We start from the raw sequence: 25,839 nt of genomic DNA on the forward strand, positions 1-25,839 counted from the left end.
CGTTAGCCCCTAGTTAACGGATCTGACCCTTTAGCCGAGCGGTTAGTGATGTCGCCTTGTGGTGCAGTACACCTCGTATCGAATCCCGCACCGGGCAAGAAAATAACCGGTTACACTAGTATCTCTTGAAGTAGTTTCCGTGTTCCTCGTTGCTCTCCGGTAAGACTGAAATGACAACAGGGTTTGCTTGATTCGTGGAAATCGAGTTAAAAGCCTCGGATTTATTTGCGTGGTACAGACGGACACGCGCTAGAGCAGTGGTTCTCAACCTTTTTGGGGTCCTGGACCCCCCCGCGTATTTTTGATCTACCCTGAGGACCCCTCCACCTGATCTTGGGGGAGGGGGGGAGTTGCAATTTGATAGAAACAGTAGAAACTGCATTTTAAATTGCATTATAGCATTTATTCACTCTTTGGGGCAAAAATAAGAGCTTTCAGTTGTAACTTAGATATATGTAACAAAACAGAATTCTTATGCAGTAACTTTCAGATATATGTAACAAAACAGAATATGTATTCAGTAACTTTCAGATATATGTAACAAAACAGAATATGTATTCAGTAACTTTCAGATATATGTAACAAAACAGAATATGTATTCAGTAACTTTCAGATATATGTAACAAAACAGAATATGTATTCAGTAACTTTCAGATATATGTAACAACAGAATTTTTATGCAGTAACTTTTAACAATGCAAACGGGAGCGAGATCTCTTATTAAAATACAATAAATTACACTTGTGAAACAGATGTAATTAGAGAAAAAAGTCCTGTTACCCTTTATAGTTTAGGTAGATAAAGGTTTGTCACATTTGAGTAAAATAATCCTATTTCTATAAATGTCATAGGATCTTTTTTTTAGATATTTTATTTTCACTGACCCCTTGCAATTACACCACGGACCACTAGGGGTCCGCGGACCCCCGGTTGAGAAACACTGCGCTAGAGTGACCGGAACACACTCGACAGGAAAGCCTTCCTCTTTTCACATCCTGTGTCCCGTGACAGCTCGGCTCGTGTCCTTCCGGCGCCGTTGTGCAAAAAGCTCCGGCGTGTCGGTGGACGTCATGCAGCACAGCTGTGTCTTGTGACTGAAAAGCTGACGTGACGGAGCCACTACAGCCGACACCAGTGGCGCCCCCCCCTCATACATTTTTTCATAGGGGGGGGCAAATGGGGCCCCTGAAAATCTTGGGGTGGCACACCAAAACCAAAAGCCAAGACTGAATTTCGGGAATTCTATGCTGCTGTTGTAGTATACTGTATAGGCTAGTGGAAAACTGTCAATATGAGAGTTAAGAAAAATATACATTATCGATTTAAATGAACAGCACCTAATGTAAGATATCAGATAGAAGCATATGATGCATAATCAGAAGCATATTCTGCATATGCAACTCGTGGCTGGGGGGGGGGCCAGGGATAGTATCAGGGTGGCCGTGGACACCCCTTGGGGGCGCCACTGGCTGACACACAAATCACTATCTTAGATGCAAATGAAAACTTTACAGCACGCCATTATTTATTATTTACTATTTGTCTTTTCGCAATCAACGATTTGGTGCATAACCGCCACCAACTGGAATGGAGAGTGGACCAGAATTTCTATTTATTTAAAAGTAAACCCGCGTCTTCTCCATTAAACTAGTTATTTCGCAGGTTTCTCAGACGAACTAAAAGCCCCCCCGGCAGCTGCTGAACACCTTCTCCAGAAAACACCGGAGATGTCCTTGCTGCATCTATTCAGCTCTGTCGGTTCTCTCAGATTGGCTTTCTACTCCAGCAGTAGTCGTTTACCGTTGCCAAAAAGGCCAAAAGCCTCACCCGGTCCTCACCAAATTAAAACCCGTGCATGCTTTTTAACTTGACTTGTCCTCCTTAGCTTCCTGTCTCACACCATTCTCACAGTTTCTCTCCATTCTCTTAGCAGCTTCAGCATACGGCGGCCTTCTCTGCTCTCGTCTCACCTTCTCTTCCCTCCTTCATTCCTTCTGGACACGGCGGTGACCCCGAGTCCTGATGTCCCTTGCGGTGCAGGCACTTTGCTTGCGCTTTCTCCACTTTACAAATTTTGCACATCACCAACTACAGGACCCCCCCCCCCCCCCACACACACACACACACGTAGAGATAGTTCAACTAGCTGAAGACTTGAATGCGTTTTACTGCAGGTTTGCAGAGCCCACTTTCACACCCCGCACCCACTCCAACTCAGACATCGCACAACAGACCGCAACCACTGCCAACACCCTTCCTCTCCCCCCTGAAGGCTCACATTTTAAATTTGGTCAAAAAAAAATACATGACTACGTTATCTCTAGTATAAATTCCAGGTGGATGTGACAACAACGTAAGCGTGGTTCACTTCCAGAGTGTTTCCCGTCGTCTCGTGGTCCGGGAAACGCAGGCGACGTCAGGATGACAGCATGACACCGTGTCTCGGGTCAGCTGTGGACGTGTCATCTGTCGTGCCTGCTGACTCTTGACTCTGCTGCCGACTCTGACGCCGCATCCTCTCCGTTTGAGGATGTCGCCAGTGTTGTGTTGGACCACAGCTACCTGCCACAACTGGCTTTAGGGTGCCTAACCGAGAATGCTCTGGTTTAGTATATTGTGGGTTTTGTTGTCAGGCAGGCCATGAGGCAGCTTTCATGCGACGTATGCCATAACAGTTGGGTTTGTGAGGCTCTACCAGCACTATTTTGATATAGCTACCGCCTGCTAACCTCGAACAACAGCGGAGGCCTGGTGGTTCCAAGCATACATGGGTGCAGTCCAGGTGCTCGCTCAGCAGAGCACCGCGTCCGACGGGCCACAAGCACTTCATCTGCAGCGCATCGGTGCACCGTGTCTCTGCTCAACCGCCATGTTCTCTTTCTGCATCCATGCACCGCTGGAGCAAACTGTCTTGCATGTAGGAGTCCCCAGAGGATCGGTAGGCAGAGATGTCCGACCGGTGTTGCGAGACTATTATACACTAAACCAGGTCCTGGGATACCACCACGTATTGCTGGTTTTCTATTCGGCCAGGAAAATCATCACATTCACCTGTTGTACCAGGTGAATGTACAGGGAGGAGTACCAGGGAGGTTTTAAACCTGCAACAATCTGAGGACCAAGTTGAAAACCATTTTTTGACACTGATCCGGGGTTGTCGTTTTGTTTAGGAGAGGTTGGATCAGTCTTCTTACAATCAAAGAAAATGTGCCAATTGCCAGAGGACTATTGGTCATTTACCCCAAAAACCAGCGGGAAACTGTCAGACCTCTTTCATGATTTCTGCAGACACCACGTGAGAGACCTTGTCTGCTGACGGTGGGAGGGATCGCAGTTCCGGGTTGTTAAAAATCCAAAGCATTTCCCTGTTTGTGGATAGGACCCAGTCAGTGTAACATTTAAAACACTGTTCACAAACTCTCTGTGGTGGATTCACTACCACACCTACAGCAGTTTGGTACCATGACGTATACCAATCCTGGAAGAATAAAAAACACTACTAACGCCCAACTATCATCTATTTATAGCCGTCCCCTGAAGTTTTGAGATCTTTCAAACTGTTATGAAATAATGTCTTCTTGCACGCTCAATAATCCAGCTAAGAAGGTTGAATCAGTTCATCTGGACACAACGTCGATGATACATTGTATCCAGATGAACTGATCAACCTTCTTTGATGCAATGTAACCGGTTATGTTCTTGCCCGGTGCGGGATTCGATACGGGTGTACTGCACCACAAGGCGACGTCACTAACCGCTCGGCTAAAGGGTCAGACCCGTTAGCTAACTAGGGGCTAACGTGTCTTATTAGTAGTTTACACTAACACATCTCCAAACTACACAAACAAATCACTGTCCACGGGAGCGAACGCCAGCCAGGACGACTACAAGAACTCCCGGTCTGCATGGGCTAGCAGTTAGCTTAGCCTGCCCCGCTTTCGCGTCCCGTCACACCGCCCTCGGTGTTTTCTCCTTGGGCGCAGCTCCAGGCAGGGGCCGTGGGCCCAAGCTCGCCCAGCCAGACACCCGCGACGCCATCAAAAACACCACAGTCAACGCCGGGCGAGGCCGCCGCCAGACCGCCTCGGGGTTATCGGAACCGCCGGTCTGCATGGCAGTTAGCTTAGCATCGTAGTTAGCTTAGCCTGCTTTAGAGCTCGGGATGATCTCCGCGAAGTCAATGGAGCGGGACGGATAAACCTTCATACCTATTGAGGACAGACATTGTCGTCATACAGGTTCTGGTTCCAGAACCGAAAAGCGGATTATTACAAAAATCGGTGACGTAGGTTCACGCGAGCGTCTGCCTAACGCCGCAATAAAACCGGAACTTGCCCCTCGACGGAAGTAGTGCGTCACAAAATGGACGCCCAGGCAGCGATCGCTCATGGATGCACATTGTCCCTGGGCCCACGGGAGGCGGCAGACCAGGCTCTCCGGCACCGGCTCGCCCAACCGTCAAACGAAGACGACACTCAGACGTGGACAAAGACACCACATGGACGGCACTACTGGGTGAGGCCACTATACAAACGTGTATTGGCGCCGCCATCTTCCCACACCGGAAGCGGAAGGTGTAGTTCACACGCCTGACTTGTGCGTTCAGCGTCTCTTTCAGCGGCCTCACGGAACGACTGCAGTAGGGTTTCGTGGCGGGCTCGGAGGGTTCCGTTTAAAAGGGGACCATAGTACACTTTCACATTAGTCAACAGGAAGTCAGCTGCCACGGAATAGTTCCAAACACAAGCAGCCAGCTGGGCACATCACACACGACAACTTTGTGGTCAGATACCCCCCCCCATCCCCACCCCCCCACAGTGAAAACTGCTCGGTCAGGGTCTTAACATGTGAGGAGTGACGCACAGGAAAGGGAAATTTCGCTTCCCTTGGTTTTGGTGCTCAGTTCGCCGAACAACACAGGGGGGCCTTGCCGGGTCCTCCCAGAAAAGTGGAATCGGTTCATCTGGACTCGAGGTTTGGTGGGAGAAACCTTCATCCCTCACCTGAGTGAGTGCAGCAGCCTCAGCCGAGCACTTAGTTGGTTTGTCCATGAAGCTGGTAGATAGTTCGAAGGCCTGTTGAGCCCTTTTCCATCCACAGACAACTGAGTCCTTTCCATTTGGAGCCAGGTGGCAGCATGGGACCGAGGCTTACCTTTTCTTTTCTTTTGTATAAGAAATAAAACTTGGAAAAGCCAGCAAAGCTGAGCAAGGTGTGGGTGCTTATGTGTTTATACTGTAGCGAGTTCGAGGGGGGGGGGCAGCTCGGGTACTGCCACAGCCGGGACGCGAACCCGTATCTCCTGCACCGCAGGCGACAATGTTAAACAGTCGACTAAAGGGTCCCACCCGTTAGCCAAGGGCTAAAGGGTCCCACCCGTTAGCCAAGGGCTAAAGGGTTCGACCCGTTAGCCAAGGACTAAAGGGTCCCACCCGTTAGCCAAGGGCTAAAGGGTGGGACCCTTTAGCCCTTGGCTAACGGGTCCCACCCGTTAGCCAAGGGCTAACGTGTCTACTTATCCTTGCACGTTACAATACATGTGTATGTGTGAGGGGGTAGCTGGTCGTTAAAGCAAAGTAGATAGAAATGTAAATACGAAGGGAAGGGCGAAAGGTGAGAGTCGCTGCATTAAAAGCCCGGTGGGCCAGCGGTTAGCTCTGTTGCCTTGGGCGAGAAGGTCCTGGGTTCGAAGCCCAGGCCGTCCCAGGTCGTTTGTGTGTGGAGTTTGCATGTTCTCCCCCGTGTCTGCGTGGGTTTCCTCCAGTTTCCTCCCACCATCAAAAAGACATGCACGTTAGGGTTAAAACTCCTGTCTGTGCCCCTGAGCAAGGCAGTGGAAAGAAGAACTGGAGTTGGTGCCCGGGCGCTGCTGCTATCCAGTAGGGCGGGTTAAATGCAGAAAACACATTTTATTGTAACCTGTACAATGACAAAATAAAGTGGCTTTCTTTCTTTCTAAATATACGAGGTGTGTGGGATGAAATCACGTGGGACCTGCCAGTGGCAGATTTTTTTTTTATAATTATGGTGGTTTGTTAGCAGGATTATAGAGAGGGACGCTCCGGTGGCCCGTTGTGCTTCTTGGATTTATGCACTGGGTTTTATTGCTCTGTGTGTTTCTGGAAGAGGAGGAAGTTTCTTTGTTGGATGGTTTGGAGTCCGGACATGCTGTGGGTGTAGTGGGTGCTGATGCACAGCAGGAGTCTGTGTGCCATTGTTATCGCCTTGTTTTGGATGGTTTGTAAATCACTGAAACCGGGGATCTAACTGGGATTTCACATGCAAAATGACCGTGGCCGTTACTTAAGAGCATATGAGACCTGTGTTTGATCACAGGTTTCAGTCGTTATGCAACTGTGCTTTTTATAAGGTTGGGGATACTTGCAGTCAGCTGAGACTGACAAAGTCACTTAGACAGAGTGATGAAGATGATGAAGAGGATGTTTCTCCCTCTAAATCTTGTTTCCAGATTAACTTGATTCAACTTTCTGGGATTTTCTTACCAAGATTATTGTTACCGTTTCTTAACTACCAAGATACTCATCCATCCATCATCTGAACCACTTATCCTGCTCTCAGGGTCGCGGGATGCTGGAGCCTATCCCGGCCGTCATTGGGCGGCAGGTAGAGAGACACCCTGGACAGGTCGCCAGGCCATTACAGGGCCCACACACACACACACACACACACACACACACACACACACACACACACACACACACACACACACACACACACACACACACACACACACCCACCTAGGGACAATTTAGTACGGCCGATCCACCTGGCCTACATGTCTTTGGACCGTGAGAGGAAACCGGAGCACCCGGAGGAAACCCACACAGACACGGGGAGAACATGCAAACTCCACCACAGAGGACGACCCAGGATGACCCCCAAGGTTGGACTACCCCGGGGCTTGAACCCAGAACCTTCTTGCTGTGAGGCGACTGCACTAACCACTGCACCACCATGTCCCATATACTATATATATATATATATATATATACATCTATATATATATACATACATCTATATATATATACATACATCTATATATACATACATCTATATATATATACATCTATATATATACATACATACATACATACAAGATATATGACTTCTACTCTAGATTTCTATGCCACTACTAGACACCCCGGGCTGGAAAATGTGTGTAAAATCTGGAGTAAGCAAAGTCTCTTGTCTTATAATACAATAAAATCTTATAATGAAATCATGGCAAATAACGGCTTTGTTTTACAGACTCGTCCTTTATTCTTAAGCTATTCTAGTGGTGTGGCCTTCCACTGTCGATTAAGCGATACTCGATGGACCGGCAAGAATTTGTTGGATGTAAAGAAAGACGTGAGGGTAAAAATGTGAAGTTTTTAATGGAAACGTCCATTTTATCCAGCTTGGTCAAATCCAGTTGTGAATAAACCAAAGGTTGTGAATCGTGAGCAGTTTAAGCAACAACGTGACACTGATGAAACATTCTTAAAAAAAAGAAAAGAGACAATAAATGGGTAACCCACAAACTTGCTGTACAACCTCACCAGACTATCTGGAAACAGTTATTTACTGTGCAATTTATTCAGGAAAACTGACGAACAGACTTCTACCCAAATATTCAAACCTGATTCGTTCATAGTCTTGAGCTTTAGGGTATAAAATAAAATGTAGGAGATAAGCAGTATTTATTTATTTAGGGTGCACCTCTGAAAATGCACTCCCATCTTTACTCATACCTGAGGTGTTTTACAGCACCACTTGGTCATTCTCCACTTTCTGGTGGACAAGCATAAGGAGGCCATGCTCACCACAGCCTCCAGGTTTAGACCATGAACTAGAACAATGCAGACACGACAGTACAGTACATCTGTTAACGTACGCTATGGGGGAGGATGCATGGGAAAAATGTGGGGGTTTCTTAAAAGCACCCTTTCAACATTCTTATAACCACCTCCCCTCCCCCCCCCCAAAAAAGGCTGTGTTAGTACCCTTGTAATTGTGGTGCCTTGCAGTATTCACACGAGTCAGCAGGGGGCACACTTACACTTTTCTATTGAGACATGAGGGTCGTACCTCCCTGGACAGTTAGTTCAGATACAGTGCACGACGAGCACCGAGAGGGCCGAGCCCGAGGCCAGTCCTAAAGTGAGAAAGAAGGACATGACCACTCCCGTAGCCTCGGCCAGCTCCCGCGGCACCACCTTGGGCCCGTAGATCATGGGCAGGGTGCCCAGGTAGCCGTTGGAGAGGCCCAGCAGGCAGTTGAAGACCACGGGGTACAGATCGTGGTTGAAAAGCACGGTACGGACGTGGTCCCTTGGCTGGTAATTGCAGAACAAAAAAAGGGGCACGAGCACGGTGCGACAGAGCACCAGCGTGGGCAGCATCCGGCTGGTGGGGCCGGGCACCTGCAGCCAGGCCGTAGCCTGGCGCCCACAGTAGTCTGCAAAGTTGTACAGGAAAAAGCTGGTGAGGGGCACAAAGTAGGTGGTGGTCCAGGGGCTGCCGGTGTCCCTGTGCACCGACTGAATGGCCGAGGAGACGGCGGGGAACACCGTGATGGAGACACAGAAGACGTAGAAGACGCAGAGGCCCAGCAGCCACGTCTTCCGGAGTATGGGCTGCAGCGGCGGGACAGTTCGCGCCGCCGCCTCCGGACCGGTATCGGATGCGCCGGCGCACGTCACTGCCAGCATGTAGTGTCTGAAAAGGGACACAGTGGAACTTGTTTTACAACTCTGCAAACGTTCTACAAATTACCGGACGGCTGGGATTTACATGTCCCACTTGCTGAACTTCAAAATACATCCGAAACAAAAGTTTTTCCGGAAGGAACCATATGGTGTGTAAGGGGAAACGGACTGTGAAGGGACTGGCTTCATTCCGGCGGGTTGAGAGAGAAACCTCCTCTCGGTTCTCCCGTTCGCCCGTCTCGATTCGTCTCTTTCCACTTTTAATTCGCAAATGGGATTACATGTGAAGTACGCGTCACTGACCACACGAGCAGCAACTTGTGAACAAACAACTACCTCATTACGGCGTCCAGCTGACGGAAAAGACTTGCTCGAACTGGCTGTCAGAAACGTTTTCGTGGGCAATTTTTACCAACGAAAAAACAACGTATGGCGGGAATATGGTGTCGCAACTAACTCGGCATTTGTTTTACGCCTTTTGGGACGCCGGCTGGCTGAGATATGCCCCATAAGGCCGTGCAGCTGGTGCAGAAAAGTCAATTCTTACTTACGCGGCGACAACTTATCCGATGGTGAACGTCCCTCCCCCCCCCCCCCCCCCCCCGTCTGCCGTTCCAGGACTTGAAGAACAAACACCGGAGATTTCCGCGAATAACCCGGGTTTAAGTTCACCCACAGCGAGAAAACATAGAAACAGCCCTTTAAAGACCGGGAGGGGGGGGGGAGGGGGGGGATACTCGAGACATTTTTCCCTTATTCTGCGGGTTCGAAATAAAGACACTTGATTTGATTTGATTCGCTTGATAGCTGTGCCAGCGAGAGGAGAAAGAACATTGCGGCTCAACAAAACAAATAGAAAAGAGGAAATGGAGATGACGAGCGACGACCCGTGAATAACAGAATCTGAAGGACACCAGAAAAAAAAAGAAACGGGGCGGAAAATAAAGCGGCGTGTGGGGGTTTGGCGTGGACGTGTGTGTTTTGTTTGTGACTGGCTCTTCGAGGGGGGGGATTCTCGCTATATGATGTGTGTGTGTGTGTGTGTTTGTGTGTCATCTCGATGTGGTGTGTAATTCACATCAACTTCCCTGCGGTAAATGGTCTGCTTTTGTCCATCTAAGACACCCGGAGTTACGCGGATATGAAATGTCCTGTCCTCCTGCTCCCATCCAAGTACTAACCAGGCCCCACCCGGCTTAGCCTCCGAGATCGGAGGTGGTACGGTCGGGGTGGTACGGCCCTAAGCCCCTCTCCTCCTCTACATACTGGTGTGATGACTTACCGAGACCGTGCTTTGCTTTGAGCAGCTGAGACAAGATTATGTCTGGACATGGTCAGAGATGCGGACTCTGTGGCAGTGCCGGTGTGTTTATGCACCTGTGGCAACTCACTGATGTGTTATTGAGAATCGACAGACTAATCTTTTCCTTAATTTTCCCCCTTTTCTCCCCCCTCTGCCGATCCGGGGAGGGCTGCAGACTACCACATGCCTCCTCCCATACGTGTGGAGTCGCCGGCCGCTTCTTTTCACCCGACAGTGAGGAGTTTCACCAGGGGGAGGTAACGCGTGGGAGGATCATGCTATTCCCCCCCGAACAGGCGCCTCGACTGACTGACCAGAGGAGGCGCTAGCGCAGCGACCAGGACACATACCCACATCCGGCTCCCCACCCGGAGACATGGCCAGTTGTGTCTGTAGGGACGCCTGAACAAGCCGGAGGTAACACGGGGATTCGAACCGGCGATCCCCGTGTTGGTAGGCAACGGAACAGACCGCCACACCACATCACCCGGGCGGCCATGGACAGAGGGTGTAGGTTGTTAAAGTGTCTCGGTGTCCACAAATATGAAGTTGTCAGTCAGGCGTAAAGGCCGAGGGCAGGGGGGGGGGGAGCGGGGGCTAACTGACGCACAGGGACCTGGAATAAAACACAAATGTGGGACATTGTTATGCTGAAGGAAATATACCGAGTCCGCCACTGACCGTGAGTATTTCAGCTTGGACAGGAGAAGGTAGGCGACGATGCAGATGATTATGAAGACGTCAGCTGTCAGGAAATAGGCGAGGGCGCTGTTGGTCACGTCGTCAGCCAACGCCAGGTCCACCATTGACGCCATCGCGCTCAGAGTGCCTCCCATCGCCTGGCCTGGGACCAAAAACGGGGAGAATTGAAGAGGAGTGGCAAACACTTTTGTACGCTGGCCCCTTAACTAATCCCACTTTTTTGGATTCTTTCAACTTTTTCAATTAGAGACACAGAACAGCCTCCTACACAGTGGTCTTGATGTGACATTCAACCGCATGGCATTAGCTCCGCATATACACCTAGCTAGCAGCTAGCAGCTAGCATCCAATGCTCAACGGTGTGTCGGCAAATGGGGTAATTCCTGCAAACGGCAGCTATACTCACCAGAGACGCCCAGATCTGTGGACGCGTGGTTCCATGTGCATCCCTTGATAGTCATTACATCACAACGCCACTATCAAGGCTGGTGCTGCCCCCCCCCTCCCCCCCTTTCTCCCCAGTTGTAGCCGGCCAATTACCCCACGCTTCCGCACCGCCCCGGTCACTGCCCCACCCCCTCTGCCAATCCGGGGGAGGGCTGCAGACTACCACATGCCTCCTCCCATACATGTGGAGTCGCCAGCCGCTTCTTTTCACCTGACAGTGAGGAGTTTCACCAGGGGGACGTAGCACATGGGAGGATCACGCTATTCCCCATGGATCCCCCTCCCCCCCCGCACAGGCGCCCCGACCGACCACAGGAGGTGCTCGTGCAGCGACCAGGACACAGACCCACACCCGGAAACACACGGGAGTTCAAAGCATTTCTTCCACGTCACATGTCTCTGTGTGAATGGCCCCTAGCTGCACCATCAGCGGTGTTGAACAGAAGGTATAACGGCCTTCGAGATAATTGTTCACAAGAACTTTTTCGGTGCAAGATAAACTCGGCAAGCAGACGGGCCCGGCCGAGCTGGGGCCGGTACCTGTTATGAGGGCCTGGGAGATCTTCATGGGGAAGTGCCCGCTGATCCCAAATACACTGCCGGTGAGGACGTTGGATGCTCCGCTCACAAGGGCCACACTGGCCAGGGTGGCGACGAAGAACTGAGTCCTGCAGGTCGACATGTCCACCTTCACCAGCACTGTGGTCACCACAAACACCAGCAGGATCAAGACCAGCGAGGAGAGGATCCGTACATTCGAAGACAATCTGCCAACACACACACATATATATATTTTTTTTTTGTGTGGATTTTTTCCCCCTTTTTCTCCCCAATTGTATCCGGCCCATTACCCCACTCTTCCGAGCCGTCCCGGTCGCCGCCCCACCCTCCCTCTGCCGATCCGGGGAGGGCTGCAGACTACCACATGCCTCCTCCGATACATGTGGAGTCGCCAGCCGCTTCTTTTCACCTGACAGTGAGGAGTTTCGCCAAGGGGGACGTAGCACGTGGGAGGATCACGCTATTCCTCCCAGTTCCCCCTCCCCCCCGAACAGGTGTCCTGACCGACCAGAGGAGGCGCTAGTGCAGCGACCAGGACACACACCCACGTCCGGCTTCCCACCCGCAGACACGGCCAATTGTGTCTGCAGGGACGCCCGACCGGAGGTAACACGGGGATTCGAGCCGCCGAGCCCCGTGTTGCTAGGCAACGGAATAGACCGCCACGCCACCCGGACGCCCCACACGCCTATATATTTAGCACAGGTTTACGTGCAGGGGCATGCACACACAAACGTTACCCTTCGTGAGTTAGAGGCTACACTGTGAACACCAACACAATGGAAGAAAGTGAGGAATGTAGCAAAGACGCGACACTCGGCGTAACCATGACAACAGGTGGGAAGGTGCCGATGGAGGATGCATGCATATATATATAGGTTGTTCGTTATCCATACAAGCTACAGTACAGCTTGTTGTGTCGAGTGAGGTACCCTCAAAATAACAGATCCTTAGAGTGAGTGGACAGATCCTCCAGGTGACCTCAGACACACGCAGGATAGGTCAAGGGTCAGAACAAGTATAAGGGTGCACAAGGCCAGGTTTCAAATAAATCTAACTCATCCATCCACCCATTATCTGAGCCGCTTATCCTGCTCTCAGGGTCGCGGGGATGCTGGAGTCTGTCCCAGCAGTCATTGGGACTCATTCATCATGAAATTATTTTACATCCTTCTCCTGACGTGAGGCCTCGGTGACAGAACAAGCGAGGCTTTGTGCACACAGAAGGACGTCTAACAGCGAATGACATGATGGTGAATGATGAAAAAGAAATCATAAGGATGATAGGGAAAGGAGTGATGTGTGTGTGTGTGTGTGTGTGTGTGAAAACCAACTTGTTAACTAGGAGGTAGTTGAGTACCAGACACAGCACAGAAGGCACCGTAGAGGCAATAGCCAGGTAACTCTCGAAGTAGTCCTGAAAATAATGGCAGAAATGACAGAGTTATTCTTTTTACAAGGTGCTTGAACGCAGACACACACACACACACACACACACACAGAGGAAGTGAGACGAAGGGGAGAATCTAAAACAACCTGCACTTGTCTTGCACTTTCACTGCTGGGGTCAAATGTCACGTCTCTATTTAAATCGCCAGTTCAGGAACCCTCTGACACCTGATTTATCTGCTAGTCGGTTTAGTAGGTGTTAGATGACTCTGCCGGTGGTTCCCCATCTGAGCACCTTTATGTGACTGTAAAACGTGTAAAACGTGACCCTGTGGCCTCACTGAAAAGACACACAGTCTGTCCAGCAGCTCCACACCTCTCCTTAAGAAGTTAGCATAAAACCCCACACGTACCGCAGGAGGCGTGTGGTAGTCTGCAGCCCTCCCCGCATCGGCAGAGGGGGTGGAGCGGAGACCGGGGCGGCTCGGGAGTGTGGGGTAATTGGGGAGAAAAAAAGGGGGGGAAATCCCCCCCCCCAAAAAAAAACAACCTAAGATGGACTTGGCACCAAAATATTTGGTGCACGGCCTTTGAGTCTCGCCTCCTGAAACAAGCCCTCCGCTCTCAGCTCGTGACAGGATGCTGAGCCCCGGCAGGACAAAGAGGCCATATAAAGAGAACATCAAGGGCCACATCACAAGGTTTGGCATCGACCTTAACACCTGTGAACAAGCAGCAAAACCCAGGGAGGCCTGGAGACTGGCTGTCTGCGAGGGTGCCGGGCGCCACAAACCGTGACCGCCGCTGTGCCGCTGAAAACAAGGCCAGACTCAGAAAGGCCCGAGTCACGTCCTCAACCACTTCTTCACACCCTTGCCCACATCGCCACAAAACATGGGGCTCCAGGATCAGCCTCTATGCCCACCTGAAGACCCACACGGACCTAGGAGGACGGTCATACTCGACCCCGTTTTGATCGCTGATGATGATGCACCACATTTATGCTGCTTTCTTGTATTGTGCACATTTCTTAATAAATACTGTACAAGCTGAAGTGCTGCGGTGAAATGGAGAGACTCCTGCTTCAACTTCCTCAGTGTGTTCACCAACGATGACCTCACCTAGTCCAGCCAAACGGACTCAGCGGTAAAAACCTGCCCAAAAACACCTGTACTTCCTGAGGAGACCTAAGAGGTTTGGCACATCTGCCAAAACTCTCACCAGCTTCTGTGGGTGCACCATTTAGAGCATCCTCTCTAGCTGCATTACTGTCTAGTACAGCAGGCAGAGCGCATCATTGGCTGGCACCTCTGCTCCAAGCAAGGCATCTACCAGTGACGGCTGGTGCTAAAAATTTGGGGGGGGGGGCAATTTACGCAGCACACCTGAAAGCTGCTTTATTCTCCACACAGTCACAGAGTTATCAATAAGGACAATGTGGCCTATAGATGTTATCAGGGCTCGTAGATGGTGGATGATTGACAGTCGAGACGAGGCGTGGTGGTGGGTGCAAACATGATTGACAGCCACGAGAATTGTCTAATCACATCAGATCAAAAAACATTAAAACAATACCGATTCGCTGCCGACAAAAGTGGGAGTGTCTGGGGCAGCACAGAACTGCGCCCCCCTGGAAAATCTGGAGAAACCAATCAGACAGCAGCCTCAGGTCACCTGCTCGCCACAAGTTTGAGGGCTCACATAAGGTAAGGTTTGGCCGGCGCCCCTCACCCAGGACGTACATGTAGAAATCAGCCAAATACCATTTGAACCAGTATGTAATGGTGCGGACAGGCGCTCACAGACTGAAAAACACTTTCATGTCATCATTACCTGCATCACACAACTACATTATATTTAACACGTTTAAGCAGATTTTCATCTCTTGATGTTTGAAGGGGGGCGGCGCCCCAGCGCCCTGTACTGCCCAGCCGCCGCTGGCATCCTACCACACACCGTGCCTTAGCAAAGCAAGGACAATCCCAAAAGACTACAGCCACCCAGGCTGTGGACCGCTCACACGGCTGCCGTCTGGTTACGGAAGCATCCGGGCACAGACAAGCAGACCCAGAAACAGCTCTTCCCCCCCAGGCCACCGGGCTTCTCGACCAGCAACATTAACCTCAGAGACCTCAGTCACCTCAACGTATTCTCTGGCCACTTTCTGTCGCCCCTCAATGTACAGCGCCACAATCTAACGTACATATTAATCAGCACTCCTACACTTCATGTTTAAAATATCTAGCACTCTTATTCTTATCGTCCATATTCTCCATCTTCACAGTCTGGAACTGCTGCTGTCCTGTTTTCTGTTGTGTAATTCTTTGCCCTTATTCGTGAGTCTTTTTAAACGACTTAACATTTTTTCCACGCCTGCTACATAGTTGTTGCTCGCCACGTCTTAAGGATGTCATCGTTAGAACGACCCCGTGTTGTACCTCCGCACTTCATAAATGAAACACTTTCTCGGACCTTTTGTCGCCGACAGTAGGAAAGGTTTCACGTCAAGGAAAGGACGAGCCTGGAGTAAAGTACATCGTACGTGGAAGTCTGACGTCTCTCTGACAAGACAAAACTGGCATCCTTCACAGCATGTGTTGACAGTACGCTACTTTATGGGTCGGAGACGCGGACCACGAGGAAAGGTCTTCGGGCGAGACTTGACGGAACCTGCACGCGCCTCCTTATGGGAGTGGAGAGCATCTCCTGGCGGGAGCACAAACCCAAAGCTGAAATCTACAGCCACGCACCACCTGTCTCAACCACGACGGCTGCCACCGAGGACAGCAGGTTCTGCAGGACATCGCTACAGAGCGGACGATCGGATTATGTCCGGCGTTGTCTGTACGCGTCTCCCACGTCCTCACGGAGGAAGGCGACCTCTCAGCCACACAGACTGTAGGTCAAGAGACGCCCAAATAAACGTTCAAGACCCACCACACCAAATGGGAAACAGAGAATAGTGGCGTAACGTTGTGAATGCATGCTCGACTGCGGTCGAAGGATGAGGATGATGATTAATAATTTAATATTTTTTCCATGCCTGCTACGTAGTTGTTGCTCGCCACGTCTTCAGAATTCCCCTGTTGGAATGACCCTGTGTTATACGTTGCACTCAATAAACAAAACCCTTTGACTGACTTTAACAAAGGGCTAAAAATACTTTGGATGTCATTAACATGCTAGCGCTGGCCTGGCCTGGCCTGGCCTGGCCTGGCCTTGCCTGGGATGGGATGGGACGGTTAGGTGGTAAGTGATTAAGTTGTGGCTGGACAATACTGGCCTCTTTTAACCTCACAGCTACATGGCTGTGTACACCCCTTTCTTCTCTTTTAGGTTACTATGTTTAAACCAGCCAGTCAGCGTCTCTAATTGAGTAATTATGTTGCCACGGCTCTCTCGGAGACATGAAAAGACACACAGTGTTCTCGGTGGTCATGGGATCACCAGTCGCTAGAAATGCTTGCAAGATGGCACATAAATGCGACATATACACGCACATGTACACACAGCCAAGACTTCACACTTGAGCATGCACACACACACACATGCATGCATGCACACACACATGCATGCATGCACACACACATGCATGCATGCACACACACATGCATGCACACACACATGCATGCACACACACATGCATGCATGCATGCATGCATGCACAGTCGCACACACACACACACACACACACACACACACACACACACACACACACACACACACACACACACACACACACACAACTGCTCTGTCTACTTTTCCTCCCACTCACACCGAGGTCTGAGCGGAGCTCCTCGCGGCTGGTGTGGTCAGTATTGTTGCTCAGTTTGTAGAGCCAGTAGTGTTTGGCGGTGATGAAGAAGTTCCAGGGCAGCAGAGAGCCGATGCCCATCAGGAAGAAGATGATGTACACCAGGCTGTAGGAGTCTTTTGGACTGTGGCGTACGACCGGGAGCGGCGTCGTGGAACGTTTGGGCAGGAGCGGGGCCTGGTCCTCACTCTCCCCATCCTCAAAGAGGCCGCGGTTGGCAGGGACAGCAGACACGTACCTGGCGTTGACGCTGGGCTGCAGGGGCTCTATGCCATCCATCACCGCGGCTGGAAAACAGGACCAGTGACGCACGAAATGAAGGAAAAGAGGAGGGAAAGTGGGAGAGTGAGGTAGCGTGACCTGGGAGAGGAAGGGGACAGGCTGGAGGAGAGGAGAAGGATGTGTGGAAGACAAAGCGAATAAAAAACAAAGAATGAATGTGTGGGATAAAAAAAATAAAAATAAATCAAGACCTCATGGAAATGTAATATAACAAGCATGTTCCAACTGCACCTACAGTACGGATACTTACTTCTTTCTAGCTGTGCTTGCTGAGAGCAGATAAATCGGGTTCCGCCATCGTTACGAGGCCATGGTGCCCAAAGGTCTCCGTGATGTTCCTGAGAGAGGACCAGGGAATCTGAAGTGTTGAACAGCAGTCAAAGTCAGGCCTACAAGTTTCAATGCGAGAGGAGGTTGCTCGCCCGACATCAGAGACAAAGATTCAACAACCCTCTGCGCCTATTATTGTTTATGATCGCATGATCCACAGTGATTCCGGAAATCAAATTGGGGTGTGATTCATAGAGCACAAAGCCGGCCATTTCCTGTCTGATCAGCATGAAGGCGATGTCACAGTCTTGCGGTTAAGCGCTTGCTCAACAGAGGAAAAGGAGCAAAAACAAACTATGTCCGCCTATGGGTTCCAGTTGTGCTGGATTGCAAAGTCAGCACCTCGTCCCTCCTTGCGCTGCAGGCGACTAATTGACAGCAGTGTAAACATGAACACAATGTTCCCAAAGAGCTGCAGCCTCCACAGACAGTGGGATGAGAAATTCTACTGAAACCAAACCTCTCAGCATGCTGTCAAGTCAGCCACACCTTTGTCCTTGAGGAAGGCGGCGTGTCAACCTCACCAACGCTTCCAGCTAATTAAAAGGGGACTGATGGGGATTAATTACTGATCAATAACTTCTAATACACTATTCTGACCCATCTGCAACGCTTTGCTCTTGATGCATGGTCCAACAGTCACGAGGCACGCCAAGAGTCAGCAAGATTGCACCAGCACTTCTTGCACAGCACGAGTCGCGCTCCCCCTTTGGGGAAGTCGAGGATGCCGCCCTGAGTGACAGCTGTGGGGAGCTGATCTCTCATCCCGAGCAAACAACCCGGTGCCCAAGAGGAAGCAGAACTCACTCGAGGCACGCGCAACCCTCGGGAGGTCCGCACGCTCTCAAAAGCCACGCGACAAGAAAGTGTACCCCCCCCCCTTGCCTCCAAGTTGTCGACTTGTGTCATCGTTCACAAGATAACGACCCACAACCCCAGCGCGCTGACGTGTTGTAGCGAATTCGGGGGGGGACAACGTAACCACGGGAAGTGCCGCGGCCGGGACGCGAACCCGTACGACCCGCACCGCCCGCACCGCAGGAGGCATCGCTAACCGCTCGACTAGAGGGTCAGACCCGCCAGCCGGCGGCCAGCGTGTCTCCTTATCCACGCACGCTGCAGTATTCAAGCTGAAAGTCCCCCCGGTTATGTTCACAGTAACAACGTGAAAGAAAGAGGAATCAGCAAGTCTCGTAATCTCCGATTACCTGGCCGCGGTTTCTGCTCCTTCTCCGCCGCGGTCCGGGTGTGAGAAGCCAAGGTTCACGTCTCACGGAGCGAGTCGCGCCTGCTGCACCCCGGCCCTCCGCCGCAGTAAACAAGCCCCTCACGGCGTGAAGCGGCCCGACACTTCCGGCGGCAGGAAGGTTCCGCCTCCCCCTCGCCTAGCCTAGCCTAGCCTAGCCACCAAGGGGGGCAAGATTCTGCGGGGAGTCGGAAAATTCTACAACGCGTGTAAGCTCTTTTCAAAATAAAGGCCCTCCGCCGCAGTAAACAAGCCCCTCACGGCGTGAAGCGGCCCGACACTTCCGGTGGCAGGAAGGTTCCGCCTCCCCTCGCCTAGCCTAGCCTAGCCTAGCCTAACCTAACCAAGGGGGGCAAGATTCTGCGGGGAGTCGGAAAATTCTACAACGCGCGTAAGCTCTTTTCAAAATAAAGGTGCGCGTTTACAGCCGGCGTTTCCGTTTAGGAAGCACGAAACAGCGATTATAAACCGCGCCGAGATGCATTTTATAATAATTGCGCTTTAAATAAAATGATAACGGTTATTAACTTTCGATGCCCGATGAGAGCATTTGAAGCGATGTTACGTCCGGGATTGTAATGGTTGCAACGCTTTTAAGATGCCATTCGGTCCGGCTATAACGCTCTATAACACACTTATGATGCAGCAAAACGGTCAGGCTGTTTCGGTGGGCTACGTTTCTAAACTAAAATAAAAAATGTGCTTAAAAGATGCCAGATTAAAACTGCACAAGGGAGTGTTTTATAGTAAACTATTACCTTTAAACTGCTGCTGAAAAGCCCTACCCAGGCCCCGATGGGGGAAAAAAACAAAAACCGGTCGCATGGATCTGTCGATTTGTTTTTTTTAAATGGATTTGTCGATTTGCGTTTGTTCCCGTGCTTTTCCGCGAAAGCCCCACTGTGCACAGGAAATGACGTATCCCGAGTCCGCGTGGCGTTTAAATCTCGGCCAAGGGTTAATTTCCAGCAATTGCCCGTTATCTCCAACACACAGTGCCAGAGGCGAAATTAGGTTTTCCGGTTATTCTGGTAATAACAACAAATCTATAACTGTGTTCCCACATTACCATATGTGATTTCATGTCGGAATCCATTTGTGGAGGATACGGTATGAAAGAGGACCTGGCTTCTACCAAATCGATACTTAATCACCAATAAAGTTAAGGACATTTCTTTTAAGCTCATTCATAAATTATATCCAGGCAAAACTATGTTAAAAAAAATAAAGAATTGTAGTATGTAGTATGTATGTAGTATTGAATTGTAGTTTATATGTCCAGAAACTGTGGGGCATCTATTTGGGCATTGCCCAATTGTGAGGAATTTCTGGCAAAACCCACGTGCTTCCAGTACTGAAAGTACTGATGAACGTTTCATTTTACTTTGGAAAAATGTACCGTTTGGTCTCCTGGAAGGTAACACACAGACAAATACTTACGTGTACATGATAAATCCTGTTATTATAATGGCCAAATTCCATATCCATAAATGTACATCTACTGGTAAGAAACCATGATACATTTCCTTTAGCCTGAAGTTCAAAATTGACAATTTTAATTAGTACCCCCCCCCCGAGTTAAACTATAGCGTTAATTTCTTTTTTTTACCTTTTTTGTTTGCTATGTGTACCTTTTCCCATATGTTATGTACATGTATGTTTTAATAAATAAAAAAATGATCCAAATGTGTATATCATATTTAAACTATTTACATAATCAGTCTATGAACAGGTTCATCGCTTCCTCTTACCATCTACTCCCTCCGTGCCTTGTTACCGACGAGACTTCACCAATTAATTTGTTTTAATGGACCCCCCTTCATTTGATTCTGGTCATTGGAAGCGTTGTTCGCCAAACTCGCCACTAGGTGTCAGCATTGCACAATACATCAGCGAACGCTGCTGGCGAGCTGAGTTGTTGGACCGCGTCTGTGGCCGCTCCATGAAACAACCGCTGAACTTCTGGTTCCCATTGGCAACAACGGTCATTATCTTTGAACTAACGGGTCCGACAGACAATACAGAGGCATGCTGACATTTCTGGCTTCGCTAGCCTTAATTACTCTCCCCAGCCGTTAATGTCTGCAGCCTCGTGAATCCCACTGATTATCATTTCACCATTATTTTGCCGCGTAGCAGTGTACCTATTTTTGATTTATACCGAGCAGTTATTATAGCGCTAATTATCTTGCGTGACTCATATCGAGCATGGAGAACGGATACTCGCATTTCATACAATAAAATAACACAACCTCGCCCCCCCTGTTTTTCTTTTCCGCAACGCTGCAGCAGCTCAGACGTGCTCAGTCAAATGTTTATATCTCGATATCTCAGCCACCCACAAGGGAGGTAAACAACGTGTCCTTGTCTTATCTCATAAATATGTCGCCTCACATCTCACAGCTGTGCCCCTGCCTGCCTGCCTGCGCACAAATGACCGCTTCTTCCTCCGGTTCCCGGTTCTCTGCTTCCCCTCCGTCCCCCCTGACCTCCATCCATTGCGACATCCGCTCCTGGCATCCAACCAGATCGAGCCTCGCCTCACCTCCGCGTCCACGGCTCAGTGATGTACCCAGGAAGGATTAGGCCCAGAGAACACCGTGCAAGTCTAAAGACAGCAATGATCTGACGTATAATCAATGTCTCAAGGAGGCCCTGACTCTGACGCGTCCGGCAAGAGGAACCGGAGGGTGTGCGCGTTTAGTGTGACCGACAAATGGTGCAAATACACAGTGAGAGACACCGCATGCAGCCCCGCCATCGAACTGCTTTGTATGTCCCGGAGACCCCACGACGGAGTCCGGCAGTGTCATCATAGGTGCTGCTTGTGCCCCCCAGCAGTGGCGCCCCCAGGAATTTTTCATCGGGGGGGGGCAAATGGGGCCACTGAAAATCTTGGGGCGGCACTCCAAAACCAAAAGCCATGACTGAATTTCGGGAATTCTATGCTGCTGTTGCAGTATACTGTATAGGCTAGTGGAAAACTGTCAATATGAGAGTTAAGAAAAATATACATTATTGATTTAAATGAACAGCACCTAATGTAAGATATCAGATAGAAGCATATTCTGCATATGCCACTCGTGGCTGGGGGGGGGGGCAGTTCCGCGATGGCGTCGATCAAGAATTATATTGTAACGCGCATGGATACGTAGACACGCTGGCCGCTAGGTGGCGACTCTGACCCTTTAGTCGAGAGGTTAGCGATGGTCTCCTGCGGTGCGGGCGATGCGGGTTCGCTTCCCGGCCGCGGCACTTCCTGTGGTTGCGTTGTCCCCCCGAATTCGCTACAATATGTACAAACTTTGGTAACACTTTAGTATGGGGAACGTAGTCACCATTAATTAGGTGCGTATTAGCATGCAAATTAGCAACATATTGGCTCTTAATTGGTCATTATTACGTACTCATTAATGCCTTATTCTGCATGGCCTTATTATACAACCAGTAAGCCATTAACTATGAGTTTTCCCTCTATAACCTCAGAAGTATTGCTTATTAGTAGTACCATCTCAATATGGTTTGCTTAGTATGGACTTTATAAGGTGGTAGTACCACAAGAAGAGTTATTCTCCCTTACTAACACTTAATGAATATGCTCTGTTCTTACATAACAACACACAAAACTACAAGTGTTCATAGTGTTAAATTACTGTAAATTGAGTTTCTGTTACTTAGAATATGTTCCCCATACTAAAGTGACATCTTGATCATTACTAATTCACTAGTAATTAAGTTTTTTTATGTTCCCCATACTAAAGTGTTACCCAAACTTTAGAAAACCCCAGGAGAGATATGTGGGAAAACTCACACTTAACGATATGTTAGACCGATATGTTAACAAATTTACAAAACAAAAGCAGTTTCTCTCCCTCTTGTACTAATTATATTCAAACCATGTGATTTTAAGATTTAGCTCATAACTGCTGCAGATGATGGACACACGGTTGAAAAATGTCTAATGAAATTGAAATGTCTTTATTTTAAATTGCTTTTGTTTCTTAAAAAAAGCATAACCGTTTTATACAATGAATAATATATAACTTGAAAGTTGTATCGGTCTGGAGGAACTACCGAGTCACACGCATTTGTCAATGCACAGGAAACCAAGGCAATGTTATCCAGTGTCGTCCTACCGGCACCATCCTCATTACTGAGGTAGTCTGTCGGTAAAATTCCCTGCAGAATTGTAAAATTTCCCCGTACCAGGCCAATGACACGCTCCACGCGGGCAGACGCAATTTTTCTTGTTGCCTCAATTTCTAGAGGACCGAGCTGCTTTTCCCCTCTTGTAAAAGCAGGTATCTGAACTTCTGCGTGATACTAATTTTTCGTCTGTAAGATCCTCCCGACTTATCCTTATCATTTTCTTCTTCTTTCCTCTGACAACCTTCGAGTTTCTTCTTGATGGCTGATTATCTTCGGAAAGTGAAAGTTGTGGAGTTAGAAAACAACGAGACAGGAGACGTGAGAGTAGACGTAGTCGAGGTAGTTTACTAGCTCCAACTTTGCATGTCATACGTTCGACAACGACACTGAACTGTGTACCGGAAGCGGAAGTGCATTATCTGACCCCTCGCCTCTTCCCTTAAAGGTACACTGTCCTCTTAGGTGAATGTCTCTAGTTATATACATGTGGGTCACCACAAAGTAGGACTTTTTCCACTCTCTTGTCAGCCCGATTGGAACAACCAAAGACAGCGCAGAAATTAACCATTGTAAAATATGGGACGACGGCAGCTATGCTGTATGAATCAAGCCTTGAAACGACTTCTGTCCAATCTGTTCAGAAAACGTTTAGCATCGCGCAGTGAGAGCAACGCGGTATCCTATCGAGCTCCGGTAGGTGACGTCACGCAATAGTCGAAATCGAAACACCGCCATTTTGGCAGGAAAGCGGGCCTATTGCTGGGCAAATGACTGCTAGCTAGCAGCAAGTCTCTTCGCTTGCTGTGTTTATACAGTGAATATGGTGGATGGCTGCTGTGCGCCGGGATGCCAGAACAGTCCCGGACATGTAAAAGGGAGAGCATTTTTATCGGATTCCTAAAGATCCTGAAAGACGACATAAATGGATCACTGCCATACAGTAGTGGATCTAGAGATTTTTTCCTGGGGTGGCAAAGGGGTGGCAAGACTGTGTCCCAGAGGTGGCAGCTGCCACCCCTTGCCACCCTGTAGATCCGCGCCTGTGAGGGGGAGGGGGGATTCTAAATCGGCGACTTCTGTTTGAGATGAGTTCGGCGCGGGTCTCATTGACCTTCACCATGCATGTACATAAAATATACTTTAAAAACATATTATCTGATTTATAAATGGGGTGGCAAAGGGGTGGCAAGACTGTGTCCCAGAGGTGGCAGCTGCCACCCCTTGCCCCCCTGTAGATCCGCCCCTGCTGCCATAAAACCTGCTAGAAGCGACCAGAAGAAAACTGAGCGATGGGACCCACAAGCAATGCATTCCGCTTGTGTAGTGACCGCTTCATATCAGGTACAGAATACAACACTAACTAGCGTTAATATAGCATTTATTTAACAGGCTTTTGTTATGGTTTCTGACTATTTTATCACACTAAAAGGCAAGTTCGACCTATGCACTATGGCGTGGACTTTGCGGGGCTAACAAAGGCTGAGATAAAAAAAAACAACTAAGCCTGTTGCTCACTAAAACGTGACTGGACATTCTCTATCTACTTATGTTTTAGGGAGAAAGAGTGATAACCCTCTGTCACCCGGCTACGTCCCATCCATTTAAAACGCGTTGCTGAACAAAGCGTTTCACAGTAACTGCAGCTTATCGTAAAGGTTTATCATAAAGGTATAACTTAATGCATGAGGTGGTGCCTTTCGAAATTCATTCACAGTGATAATGTAGTTGAGTCTTGGTAAATCGAAGATACAGACTAGCTAACGCTACATACAAGTTATGACGTCACACTGCCCACTGCTTATGCTAGCTTTAACTAACATGAAGTGACACTTACCCTTCCAGTGACGAGAAAACAATTTTTAGTCGGTAGACTCCAAAGCTGAATATTTGTCACGAATCCAGATTTCGTCCATTTGTACCCCTCCAGGCTTTTGTAGGCTTTCAAAGACTCTCCAGAGTAGGACGATGGAAAGTTGATCAGGTAATTGTAGATGGCTGGGTACTGCAGGTCTGTTTCAATACGCGTGAAAAGCTCCCTGGGGGGCATTATAAGGGTCAGTAATGTTTAATTTGTCAAGTTTCGCAATATAGCGTTCACTGTCTTTGGAATTAAAATGCGCAGTGAACTGACGGCTTGAAATCAACGCTGGCGCCATTCATTTTTGCTCGGCGCACACGATTTTCTTCCTGCCAAAATGGCCGCGTAAACGAAACTAGTCCCGTGACGCCCGGAGCTCTATGGATTGGAGCCGTTCTCCTCCAACATGGCGGATGTGTTGCCGTCACGTGATTTGTGACGTAATATGAGAACGACCCATACCCAATTCCCTGATATATACCAGTACAAGTCAAGCAAACCTGAACATGAGACAGTTAATCTGTGGACAGATGATTCAGTCGAGACACTAAGGGGGTGTCTTACGTTTGCAGGTTGGCCCATATTCCATGCATTAGAGCTGATGAGGCTACGGTTGCCATAACCGATTACATGAAATTCTGCCGTCGACAGTGTGGTAGCCAAGAAGGATGTCGTCGTCTATCCCAACTATATACCTAAAGACTGCTTAGATATGAAAAAGCAACCCTTTAGAAATAAAGAAGGGGCAGGACTGTCAGTAGATCAAAGGGAACTTAAACAACGCCTTACAAATGCAAGGGAACAACAACACGATGGACTAGAGCTTTCAAACTTCCACACTAAAAGTCTTTGGAACAAAATGAAATCACTTACAATATGAACCCTGCAAAGAAACACATTATCACCCTGGATGAACGACAAAAATCAAACGAGCCGAATGACTTTTACTTGAGGTTTGATTCACAAAACGTCTCCCAAGCGTTGCATTCTCTGCCAGACAGACGCCACCTGCCGGCCAGAAGTGGACTCACCAGCGTCTCAGTAGGG

At 49.2% G+C, this 25,839-nt stretch overlaps 1 protein-coding gene across 3 annotated transcripts; it reads right to left on the minus strand.

Moving 5' to 3' along the window:
* Positions 1-7,283: 7,283 nt before the first annotated feature.
* Positions 7,284-19,617, minus strand: slc29a3 (solute carrier family 29 member 3). Of its 3 annotated transcripts, none has more exons than XM_056291873.1 (7): positions 19,544-19,617; positions 17,460-17,547; positions 16,889-17,308; positions 13,059-13,141; positions 11,704-11,930; positions 10,696-10,858; positions 7,284-8,721 (listed from the first exon to the last, which is right to left on the minus strand). In XM_056291873.1, the coding sequence occupies exons 3-7, from the start codon at positions 17,204-17,206 to the stop codon at positions 8,109-8,111; spliced, it is 1,404 nt and encodes a 467-aa protein (XP_056147848.1). In that variant the 5' UTR covers positions 17,207-17,308; positions 17,460-17,547; positions 19,544-19,617; the 3' UTR covers positions 7,284-8,108. The 3 variants fall into 3 exon arrangements, with proteins under 3 accessions (XP_056147848.1, XP_056147847.1, XP_056147845.1); XM_056291872.1 differs by having other exon boundaries at positions 17,460-17,567; positions 19,544-19,574; XM_056291870.1 differs by lacking the exon at positions 19,544-19,617 and adding an exon at positions 18,748-18,841 and having other exon boundaries at positions 17,460-17,567.
* Positions 19,618-25,839: the final 6,222 nt, after the last annotated feature.

Source organism: Lampris incognitus, chromosome 13 (assembly GCF_029633865.1).
Source record: "Lampris incognitus isolate fLamInc1 chromosome 13, fLamInc1.hap2, whole genome shotgun sequence".
Classification (NCBI taxonomy): domain Eukaryota; kingdom Metazoa; phylum Chordata; class Actinopteri; order Lampriformes; family Lampridae; genus Lampris; species Lampris incognitus.

Coding starts and splice junctions, on each gene's coding strand:
- slc29a3 (XM_056291873.1), bottom strand. CDS start 17,206: ATGGATGGCATAGAGCCCCTGCAGCCCAGCGTCAACGCCAGGTACGTG. Junction 11,931..13,058: donor AACTACCTCCTAGTTAACAA/GTTGGTTTTCAC, acceptor GTGTGTTGGCAG/ATTGTCTTCGAATGTACGGA. Junction 8,722..10,695: donor TCCAAGCTGAAATACTCACG/GTCAGTGGCGGA, acceptor GTCCCTTTTCAG/ACACTACATGCTGGCAGTGA.